This window comes from Gopherus evgoodei, chromosome 4 (assembly GCF_007399415.2).
Source record: "Gopherus evgoodei ecotype Sinaloan lineage chromosome 4, rGopEvg1_v1.p, whole genome shotgun sequence".
In the NCBI taxonomy this organism is placed as follows: Eukaryota; Metazoa; Chordata; order Testudines; family Testudinidae; genus Gopherus; species Gopherus evgoodei.
In genome coordinates this window covers 95,160,105-95,172,727 of record NC_044325.1, presented here as the reverse complement: position 1 = coordinate 95,172,727, position 12,623 = coordinate 95,160,105, and the positions used below count along the sequence as shown (strand labels likewise).

Genomic DNA, 12,623 nt, shown 5'->3' with positions numbered 1-12,623 from the left:
GAGGAATATTTAAAGGACAGTTCTCAAGTTAAATGATAGCAAGGCAGTTGTTTCAGTAAAACTCTGAGTCAATGGCAACATAGCATCTTTAAACAGTGGGGATGGGAGTCAGGGCATTGTTAAGCTTGCCAGGGAAGAGGGAATAGTGCTTTACAGCCAGGAGGGGGTGTGAGGCTCAGAAGTGGCTGTAGAAGAGAGTGTGAGTCAGTGTGGTGACACTGACACTGAGTCTCCTCCCCAGGGACCAGAATTGGTGGGGAGATCAACACGCAAGCCCAGTGGGAGAAACTCCCTTTTCCAGGACCAAGCAGAACAGCACCCACTCTACCTCCCCTTGAGGCAGCAAAATGCCAGGTTTGCTCAGGACCTGCTGTGGGTGTTGTCATAGCTGCTCCTTTCTAGGGGGCCAGGAAGGAATTTTTACCTCACCACCAGATTGGCCAACGTTTTTATTTTTGCTTTTCCCACAGCGAATTCAGGGAGGGCTTTGTTATGGTACACAGGGAAGACAGTTAGGCTATGATGTCACAACTCATTATATAAGTGTGGGGCAGCTGCCCAGTGCAGGGACTCCATAGGGAAGGGTTGCAACGATTGGATAAATGGCTTGGTAAAGGTCTTAGAACACCTTAAAAGAAGTGTTTGTTAAACAAGTGGAATGGGAAGGGGGGTATTCAGAGCTCTTATGGCTGGCAAAGCAGGGAGTCAACCCCCCTTTCTTATAGCCCACTATAACCCTTATTTGAGGGGGGAATGATAAGGGACTCACCCTGCCTCAGCCTCCCTGTACCAATCAGTGTCTCCTCTGAGAGACCCCTTTCCTGCCTGCATTCCAAGCCTCTCCCTGGGGAGGGCAAGAGGTGGCCAAGCAGGGAAGGTCTGACTTTTGTTTCTGAATTTGCAGATGTGCCATTGAGCTGTGGAAGGCCTTGGGTGAAGGTCTCAGCAATGGGTTGGCTGGGGGCCCTGGGTGAAAAAGAGGAGGCTGACAGAAGGACCCCGGTAGTTAATGAATGATCATGGAGTTACCTGTACTATCCACTTTTATCTGCTGGTTAGTCCCAGACATCTAATAATAAAGTTGTGACCTGATTAAAACCATATCAGGTGTCTCCTGTCCTCCTTTCAGTATTGCTGGACAAAGCCCACTTCTTAAAAAATAAAATCAACCAACAAACTAAAACCAACTGCTTCAGGACTAAACTGAAGATGATGACATTAAAAATACCAACCAACTTACACTTGTGATTGCTCTTTTTGTAAATACAATGAACTGCTGGCTGTTGTGCTTACTCTCTGACAGGTAAAGGAAACACCACTCTTCAAATACATTACTGGTGGAATAGGAGTATTTTCTCTGAGTATATTTGCTGTCAAGAAGTTCCTTTTCAGTGACTGCAGTCACATCAAGTCTCTGAATGACAGTGTTAAGGTTGGCAACATGAGTGCAACGGCCTTTAGTGCATAGTGTTGACAAAGAGACTCCTTTATTTTGTATGGGTGAAGATGAGTGTCCTCATGCTGCAGCTTGAATGAATGAATTCTGACATAGTTTAGGTCAGTTCATATATGTGGGTGTTAGGGATCCATGGACAGTAGTATTTGGTTAACATTCACTCTCTTCTCCCGTTCTTGCCCTTCCAACTCAAATAATTGGCTGTATACCACTAGTGGCTTAGATGGGGTGATGTCCAGTGCCTTTTGCAAAGATGAATTGAATTGTACTTACCAGGACCTAAAAAGTTTCAGTGGCTCTTGAATGTACAGTGAATTTTCTGAAAATGTGGCCCTGAAATGTTGAGAACATGTATAGTGTTAAAATCTGCTAACTTACAGAAAATAATAGAATACTCAGTCCAGCAGGAAATCAATAGCAGGCCTGTCAGTAGCATTGTCTGCCTGGGACCAGCCTTCCATTTTCCTCCCACTCTTAATGCACATTCCATTGGAATGATTAGATACTACTGTTCACACAGCATTGATGGACTGACAGAATGAAGCGACAGTAGAAGTGTTCTCTCTTTCTTTACTTGCTGAGTACAGCACTTCATTCTTTTTGTTATGCATAGTGATTTTTCATGTGCTGGCTTTTAAAAACCCTTTGTGTACTCTCTATATAATATTGACTTCCAAAAATTCTACTACTTAACTGCTGACAAGTGACAACAGAACAATTCTGGCCTGTACTTGACTCACTGAGAACAGGGTGCTAACAATTAGTAGTTCTAATCCTCAAATGGTGTATTTTTCTATATATTTCCCAGCACATTCACTTTATCTGTAGTGTCATGTTTTAAGTTGTAGCATGTGTCAGCCAACAAGAACTGACACAGTAAAATGACATAATACAGTGTAATGATATGTGACACATTCATATTGAAAGGGAAACTCACTTTCTTTGGAATTGATATCTGCTATTCATTGATAATTATATTTGTAAATAATTTACAATCTATTGTTTATACTGCTTAAATATAATTGTCTTCTGTACTATGTAAGCTTTTATAGGCAATACTATAAAATGATCAAATGCTGTTCTATAAAGTGCTTATTCCTAATCTGACACTGATATAATCTCTTTCCAGTCTCTTGACAATATCATTGCTGTAAAGTACAGTACAAGTTAACTTCTCAAACATCTTAGTGTTATGCATTGAGGATAAATTAACTTTTTGGGTTTCTTCCCTGAATATTCTCTTCAGAACTGCAATTGTTGCCCTTACTCATAATGGGCCAGTTTCTATACTCTTCACTCCTTCACTCCCATTTAAATCAATAGAAGCTTTACCTGAAAAATAACGTCAAGTCTGATCTCATTATAAACAAGGGTAGAAATCAGATTTCAGTTACTTCTAGAAATCAATAAATGCTAACTGTGCTCTTTAATAGCCATACTTTGTTATGGATTGTGCATTGGTATCATCATGAATATTGTGCACTTAAAGCAAATTGAATCCTAAAAGTGAAACACATTAAAGACTATGGGTAAAATTTAAAAAAGTGCTAAGTACCATTTTCAAAAGTGATTCATACACAATGGGACTTAGGCTCCTAAGTCACTTAAGCACTTTTGAAATGTTTGTGGGAGATCTAGTGTAGTGTATCAGATCTGAGTTAAAGACAGTGATAACTGTGAATAAACAAGTGAGAGTGCTGCATCAAATTCTAGATACACAGCTAGCAAGACTCAATATTATTGACGGCAGAAAAACATCTAATCTGTTCCTCAGAAAATGAAAGCCACTTATTGTACTGCTTTTTCTGTTTGAGAAGTTTACTTTAAAATACAGTGAGTTCAGAAGAAAAAGATCCTCACAGATGAAGAAAGGTTGACTGTAAACTAATTGAAAACCAAGACACTACAACTGAGGCACAAAATATTGAACTTTATCATTAGATGCATCTGCTAAAATTGATAATATTATCAACAGCTATTGTGATGTTAACATTATCAAGTGATCTCAAAATATATGGAACAAAAAGGTTCTCTCAGATCTGCATGGCAGCCCTGATGTTCTGTTTTCTGTTTGGGCTCAGAAATTTCATTGATATCCGTGGGTACAGAATTGGCATTGCAGAATATTGTTTAGAAAGGGTGCTAAAATACAATAGCAATAGGTGCTTTATATATTAAATAGATTAGATAGACTGGACTCAAGAGCTACCCAGTGGAATGTTTGCCCTTGTGTTTATGAAATATAATAATAACAGTCACTAACTGCTAGTCTGTGTTTAGCAGACGGTCCCCACAGAAATATTAATGAGAGAGTGTATTTTTAAAAAAAATATGTTTCATATTTGCAGTTTTGAAGTATAGTACTTAACAAGTGTTTGAATATTTTTCCATGAAAAAATAGTAAAAGTGATCATACAGCTGTAAACTACATTTGTGTCTGTCAAAGACCCACAGGAAATACTATGCCTCTAACTTTTACACAATGTCTCTGGGAGGCTAGATCATCAAAGCTAGGCCTTAGACTTCCACTTTTTACAAAGGGCTCTATGGCTCTACTACCATGAGACTGGATCACTTCTTCAGCACTGCTAGTTTTCACCATGGCTCCTTCAGCAGGTCCAAAAAGTATAACCCTCCAGTTGGGAACTTACCCTTCTTGAGAGCTATGCAACCAGCAGATGTTTTGCAGTGACATAGGACAGCCTCTTCAAAACAAGCCATCTTTCATTAATCAATTGACATTCAGTGTGTAGGGTCCTCAGATTAGAATAAAAAGCAGAATTTATAAAGGTGTGCATACTAGCAGTGTTGCCTGCCTCTTTGGCCCAAAGCATCCAGGATTCCATCTCTCCCATTGCACTGGGCAACAGCATTCCTACAAAAGCAAGAAGGAGTCCTGTGGCACCTGATAGACTAACAGATGTATAGGAGCATAAGCTTTTGTGGGTGAATATCCACTTCATCAGACACACGAAGATTCTTTGTCGCTTTTTACAGATCCAGACTAACACGGCTACCCCTCTGATATTTTACAGCATTCTTACAGTTTTCCCACACCTTTGTCATCTACTGCTTTCACCTGTTCTGCCTCCTATGGCTGGTAGTCATTAAAAGTTAACGTCTGGTTGTTGGTCTTCCATTGAATTTTCAAGATAACGCCATTCATGTTGACAGGGCTTGATAGTTCATTCATACCAACCAAGACTTGTGTATTGTGATCAACATCCATCTCTTATTTTCCTGTCCCAGAGGATAAATTGATTCCATCAGTTCTAATAGGTCATAATACAAAAGTGAGTGGGTAAACTGAGCCATGCATATTTTTCATAAAAATCCATAATTTCCCCACATTCTCCATAATGACTGTAAGCAAAAAATACTTTCATTTAGGCATAATCCAGCCTCGTTCACCATGGTCACCTATGACCCTTTGAAAGCTACTTAGGCTGAAGTAGCTTCTAAGTAGGGACAATGCAGTCACTTCACAGCCTGGGCTAAGGAAATGAGACTGATCATGTTACCCTGATGGAATATATGGTGATTTTGTTGTTGATTAAGTGGCTGAGAATGCAGATCTCCCTTCCTGCTGAAAGGAAATAGGATGTTATTGCTAGGATATGATGATTTCACCTGGAGGATTTTAGCTAACTTTGATAGGCTAGCAAGGTCAATAGTTGGCAACTGAATTTTATTGTTAGTTATTTAAAAAAATAAAATGCAGTCATTTCACAACTCAGAGCTTTTTTTCCATCTGCAATGGTAAAATATGTTTTGGGTTCATGCTTTTTTGAGAAGTGGCATTCTGCTAATAGCCTATATTTCAGAGCCTAGCTAAATATGATGCTCATATTTAATTATATATAGTTATTTAAAAATAGAGATACAATATTTGTTTTATTAGAGGTAATAAGAAAAGCTTTATTCCATGTATGTGGGGGTTTCAGTCTTAAAAGCCGTCAGTTCATATTCTTAAGTTACTTCTTAGCCTTTGCATAGTGTATTTTTCACTGTAGTACATCTGTAAAAGTCATTATGTAAATCTGAATTAGGAAAACTTCCTGAAATACAAAATTATTTATATGCAGTAGTTTTTGTGACATTGCCTATATCAACCACTCTTTCCATAATTCCTGGTGTGTACTTTGTTGTAATTCTGCTGATATACCCTAATGTTACTCTTTGTCACTCTTCTGCCTTTGTCCTTTCCTACAGGCTTATCCTGAGTTTGTCCTGACCTACCTAGAGGAGCTAAATGTAAGAGAGGAGGTGACCCAGATGGAACACCACATCCACCATGGGGCCTGGTCTACAGCTCATCAGGAGATAGAGAGCAGCTCAGCGGAAGAGGTCACTGTACCAAGCCAGAGGCAGGTCAGAGACTGTCTTTTCAAAAATGCATTTCGAAAAGAGAGAAGTTAACCTCTACCATCTGTGTCTGTTTAAATAAATAAACTTATTTGCTTTTGTTAATTTAAAAATCTGAGACAAATACATTTACTAAGGCAAGATTTTAATGAATTCAACTTTTTTTTGTTCCAAATCTTTTACAGTTTGAGTTTCCTTTATTCCACTGAGTGCCAAATTGTCGAAATTGCACATTCTGTATATCTGAAAGAGGTTAAAAAATCACTGCTTCCTTAGATTTCTGTTTCTTGATAAATCTTGACATAGCTATTTGGATTTCAACATTTTCCATTGATCAACAGAAAAAGTACTTACTTGAAAAAGTAGCCACATACTATTCTAATTAACAATATAAAAATTGCAGAGTTGTACTTCATTTTTTAGGTTCTGCAAAAAAATGTCAACAACTCCAATCAGAAACAACTTTCAGGACCTTTGGACGCCCATTTAATGCCTGCAGGTCCCCTAAGGGAGACTATGCAGCTGACAGTCGCACTGGTGAGGAAACTAGAAGAGAAACATCCTAAGGCCTCAGCTCAAAGGTAAGCCACTGACAGAACTGATATTTATTGTTCAATGACATTAGATGTTTTCCTTCAGTTTCATGTAAGATTGATTTCCTGGATATTATTGAAATATCTCAGAAGCCCTCTGGCTTGTAAGCAAACATGGATTTTTGACCAAAATTAATGAAAAGGGGTGACATTTATGTGCATAAAGATTCATGTGTACACCCAGTTTGATAGTAAGTGGGGAATTTACTTTTAAATTCTGTGCATAAACCTCATAGAACACAAAGTAATATGACTTTTATTGACATTATGTGACATGGTTTGTGCCACTAGACTTTTTTAGGATTACATAATAAATGTTTCATTATAAACCTGAAATTTAGGCTGAGCTGAAGCATGGCATAGTATATTGAGTCCATAGCCTAAGAGTATATTTTGGTTAAAGCTATATCTAAAAGTAACCAATCTTAGTAATGTGAAATTACAGAGGGAAAGTATAATAGTAGCTTCAAGCTTCTATAATTAACACAAAAATATTTATTTTTCTTACCTTTATATTTGATAGATTATCCTCTTTGTGGGCAACCATGTTGAATTATTTTAGAGCAAAATATTAAAAATGAATGGTTTATCATTCAGAAAACCGGTCTAATAGACATTCATGATACTTTTTTCAACAAAAATTCAATATTGAATTTTAGCAGCCATTTTTTTCATATAGCACGTGAACCTTGAAGTTATAGTAAGATTTGCAACATCAGATCGATAATATACTTTTTAAAATCACCTTAGTAGTAGTAATTTTCCCAACTAATTAATAATAATAAAATAATGATAATAAAATCATATAATACAAATAACTCCAAATACCAGGGTGTTCAGATTATTGAAGATACCTTTAAACTTCTTCCTTTCCAGGAAGTGTTGCACATAGATGAATTGCCATTGGTTGATGCTTTGATTTTTCTTCCTGAAAGTGCTATGTTTTGTAGCCAGTATTTCTGGGAATAATATACTATATTAGTTCTAATACTACCTAGCAATTATACAGCTCCTCAAAGCACTGAAGAGTTTTAGCAAAAGCCGTGAATAATAATATTCTGCCAAGCTTTAAAGTTAATTGTTATTACTATTGTGTTTAAAAGATAAAATGTAAGAGCTCAAAATCAGCTAATACAGGCTACACTGGCTTTTTCAAAAATATTTTGAAATACAAAGTTAAGCCTAACATAACATCATTTATTTATTCTACAAAGTTTAGAGTATATATTCCTAGGGTCTTAAATTATTGTGTGATGTTACAGTGTTACCATGGATTATGTTACATTGCATGTTATGTCATGTTACGATATATGCCACATGACCTAAGCACAGTGGGAAAAGTTAAGAATAAAGTGTACTAACTATCGATTTACATGCTTTGGGGTATTTTTACAACTTTACTGTTGCTAAAAGGTTATGATTTGGAGGCCAAAGAGCAGCTCTGACAGAAGACAGACTTTGATTCAGAAAGTATCCTTGTAATCAAGACAGCGCATTCTGAACTTTATGAATCTCCTTAATTCCCATGGGATTTATGTGTGTTGGAGGGTCTTATTGAATTGTGGTATTTTGTAGTAAGAAGTAAAACACATACTAATATCTTTAATTTGTAACAATATTATTTTATAGTCAGTAACATTCTGGAGTAAAATGTTTAAGTAGGAACAATACTAGTTCATAAAATGTTTAGGTCACCTTCCTTATCAAACATAGCAAATCCTCTATATTCTTTTCCTCTGTTTTTTTTGGTCCTGACCTGTGATGTAGTATTGCTGTAGACTATTAGATAGCTGCAACATTCCACCTAGTTATAGTTTGTAAAACACATTGAGCATCTTTCCAGAAGAAAAATGCTGTATACGTATAAGATATTTTATTTAATAAATATATAGTTTATGATTGTGAAAGCTATACTACGGTTATATAGCAGTAAAATAGCCTGTTGAGATCTATTTATGTAATAGGGAGAAGGAAAGCCACACAAATGAATGAAGTATGCATAGAATAGTTTTTTGTAGAAACTCTATCTACATATCAGGCCTGGAGTTTTTATTTAGGCAAATTTCTGTGGAAGTTTTTCTTCAGGATGGGCCCAGCAATTTAAGTTAGCACATACTGGCATTAGTCACTCCCCTTTATAAGCTGTTCAATGGTGACCAGCAGGTTTTGGATTCTGCCTATTTAGTGAACCAACCTGAGTTTGGGTTTTGTCAGATATTGGCTGGACCAAAAGGGATAGCTGTGTGTGACTGCAAGAAATAAAAACTCTGTTATGTTTGTAAATATTTCCTCTTCATAGTTTTGTACTTTAAGATGAAAGTACTTTCAGGATGATTGTAGTTCAGAGCTGTCATCACTAAATGATATTTCTCAGGGAGCAGGGAAACAGATTCATTTTCATATGTGTAGGTTCCCACAAAGTGGGCAGTGAATATAGCCTCATATTGACAGAACAACCGTCATTTAGGTGGCTTTAATTGGGGCAGGCAGAGCTCACCCTTAACGTGGGAATCTGCCATGATAATAATGTCATCAGAGAAAAGCATTTGGGGGCATGTTTAGGATTAATAGACACTGTTATGTAAAATTGACTGGTCCTTTGGTGGTTTTTAAGACAACCTGTAATAAAGTTGTGTCCTTTTCCAAGAAAGCTACCATATTATGTCAGAACAACAGGCTATGTTGGGATAATGCTATGTGTGGAACATTATTATATTTAGAAAAACATGACAAGACAGGTGATACTATAAGCCTCGAGTAGGGAGAATGGAAAGATACAAGATGAAAGAAAAGTAAATGTCTGACATCCAGAGTTTTGGGTGGCATCTCACAATCACTGTACTCTTCAATGTTTTATTGTTTACATTGAGCTATAAAATAGGTTCTACTCACTTGGCTTGGAATTTTCCATGACCAATTAGATTCTTATATTAGGCTCTGAGCTGATATAGCACCTAGGTACATACATAGTTTTAAAGACATAATTGAGTCCTAATGTCTTCATTACGATTTAATCACACACTTAAATGCTTTGCTGAATTGGATACTTCATGAGCACAAGTTTTTGTTAATACAAAATACTAAATAGTTAACAGTGTGCATTACCCCTCATTTTTAATATTATGTCTGGCACTACAGAATTGAGTTGAAATTTGAACCATAATTGTCTGGAATCAGTTCTAAATCCCAGTAGTATATTTTTAAAAAAATATTTACAATATGCTAAAGGTATATACCACTCCTAATACTTAGCCATAATGAAAGAACGCGGTATAATTGAAAATCCTGACAAATAATTTTAGATAACTAGTTCTATAGTGGTTTTTATGTCCTTTCATATCACTGATATAGCAAAGTATTGAATAAAATAGCCATTGTCTATAAGAATATTAGCTCTGTATTTGAAACCAATTATTCAGAGTTGCTGCCATTCACTTTCTTGTAAGTTCTTGAAAGGTTATAATGATGAATGTTCAGTCCTGCAATGGGAGTTGAAGTCACTCAGCACACTGAAGGACTGGATCCAAAATGAACAGTTACTGGGATCATATTAATGCTTCTTTTGAAGTCAATATAGTGCCACTATAATTCTCACTAGGCAAACCCCTTTTTAAACAAAATCAGTGGGAGTCTGTGTACTACATATATTGAAATTTGATATTTCTAGATATATAGAAAAATAAGTATTATGTCAATATCTAACTGGAATGATCCATAGTGTAATTGTAGCCATGTTGGTCTCAGGATAGTAGAGGGACAAGATGGTTGAGGTAACATCTTTTATTGGACCAATTGGTTAAGAGCTCGAAAGCATATCTCTGTCACCAACAGAAGTTGGTCCAATGTAAGATATTACCTCATCCACCTTGTCTCTTTAATTATCCACAGCAGATTCGGTATATATTATTTTATGTAATATAAAAATTAAGTATTTTACTATTTTATGTATCTACATTTCAACTTTAACACACAAAAATTTTAGAATGAAAAAAGGAAATGCAAAGATTCTCTTTGAACCTTGTCCAGTCTTCAACAAGAGAATTGCAATGTTGTCCTCTGAATCAGTAGAGGCAGAGATAGATGTGTTAGCTGTCATATAGCATATTAAGCATTTTAGTGTGGGAAATTTCACAAGCAAAATGTGGGGGAGTATGTAAATTAAACAATTTCAGGATTTTTGCAAGCTGAAAAACATGGTCTACATCACTGGGTCTTCAATAAACTAGCTCAGAGAAACCCTGATATCTGTTCATATGGGATACCTGCGAATTGTGTTATGTACATGTTCTTAGGAATTTGATTTAATATCAAGTAATGGGAAACTTAAAGTTTATGTCAGGTTTGCACTGAGTTTAGGACTGATCTCTAGAAGATGTCAAAGTCCAGAGAGAAAATTAGGATGGCATCCTCTTTTCTACTGGATTAAGACTAGGATTCACAGGTTAAAGTAAAAATGGCTCCAAAATGTCCTTATCTTCATACCAAACTGAACAGAAGCTACCACAAAAACCTGACAGCCATCCTCGAATCAGTGTGCTATAATTTGCCCCATGAGATCCTGGTAATATGGCCCTGTGACAGGGGGCCCAGTTGGCCCTGTGTGAGGTTGATACACCCCGCCACCTCGTTGTCAGGATTCCCACTTAGATCAGGTAATTGCAGTTTGGTGGGCTCCAGACCCCTGGCAGGGCCAAGAAGGCAAACAATAGCTCCCTGAGTCTCCAGGCTGAGGCCAACAACAACAGTTGGAGTTCTGGCTCTCTGGGTAGGTAGGATGGAACAATGGTCAGCGTGCAGTCCCTGGGCAAGGCTGGACAAACAATTAGTCTATAGTCCCAAGCCTCCTGGCTGGGTCAGGCAGTAGTAATTGTAGTTCTAGCCATCTGGGTGAGACAGAACAGGAATCAGTCCATAGCCCCTGGGCAGGGCAGAGCAAACAATTAGTTTATAGCCCCTGAGCCTCCTGGCTGGGGCAGGCAGTTGCAACTGAGGTTCTGGCTCTCTGGGCAGGGCAGGCCAAACAAACAGTCTATAACCCCTAAACCTCCTGGCTGGGGGAGACAGTAGCAATTGGGGAAGCAACCTCTGGGGCAGGGCAGAACAGTAATCAGTCTGTAAGCCCCTGGGAGGGGCAGAACAAACAAACAATCTATTGTCCCTGAGCCCCCAGGCTGGGACTGAGAGCAAACAGCAGCCACGCCTAGTGGTCGGTGGGGTGTGGTAGGGGAACACATCTCCTCCTGCTCCACCAAGTTCTGACCCAGTGCCCTATGAAGCTGGGGACTTCCACACTAAGGGTTTAAGCATCAGCTTCTACTACATCCCTTGGGTCACGTCCCATCATAAGTTGCATCTCTTTGGCTGGCGACGGTTTGGCGTCTCCATCAGTCTCTGCAGTCGGCAAGTTGCCTGTAACATAGTCTGGGTCCAAGAGCTCTGCTGCTTGGAGCATCACCGGCCCTTCTGGAGAAACCTGCAGTATCCGTCCTTCCTCCTCCTCCGCAGCCAGCCCTGACTGAGTGGGGCTGTTTCCTTTTATCTGGCTCTTCCATCTGGAGCATACACAGCAGGGGAAAGGGGACCTGGCCTCCTGGGCCCACAGTGATTTGTCCCTCCCTGTTGGCCCAGTGCAGGGTTGATACACCCTGTCACAGTCCCAAACAGAAAAAAAGAAAGCAGCATCTTTTATCTCATCAACACTAGCAGATGAAATTCCCCATAGAGGAGATCAGTTCACTTAAAATCATCATTCCATATTTTTAAAATCTGGAGGCCACATTCTTTGCCTGATACAATAATTCCTTAGTGAGGTTGTGTAACCTTCAGTTGGCATTACAGATGCTATTCTTACCATAATATGCCTATAGGAAGCCACAATATAAGGGAAAGGAACACAAAGAGCCAGGAAGAATGGATCAGGAGAGAGAGGGAGGCAAGGCAATTTCAATGAACTTTATGCTTAAATCCTAACCCAGCAAAGCATTTAAGCATATGAATAGTTCCATTGATATTGAATGGGACTAGTCACATGTTTAAAGTTAATCACATGCTTCAATGTTTTGCTGGACTTGGTCTTACTGAGTCACTCCTCAATCTATAACTACAAAAATGTACATCTAGTCCTGACAGTTTCTGAGCACTCCAGCAAAGCACTTCAGCACTAGCTTAAAATTAAGCACATGCTGGAGTGCTTTCTTGGATCTCAGCCA

At 38.2% G+C, this 12,623-nt stretch overlaps 1 protein-coding gene across 1 annotated transcript in view; it reads left to right on the top strand.

Moving 5' to 3' along the window:
- Positions 1–12,623, top strand: part of DCDC1 (doublecortin domain containing 1) — a 426,134-nt gene that overhangs the window by 238,283 nt on the left and 175,228 nt on the right. The window contains 4 exon segments of the mRNA XM_030562124.1: positions 471–495; positions 1,304–1,432; positions 5,669–5,827; positions 6,245–6,402. Of these exon segments, the coding sequence (XP_030417984.1) occupies positions 471–495; positions 1,304–1,432; positions 5,669–5,827; positions 6,245–6,402 (471 nt within the window).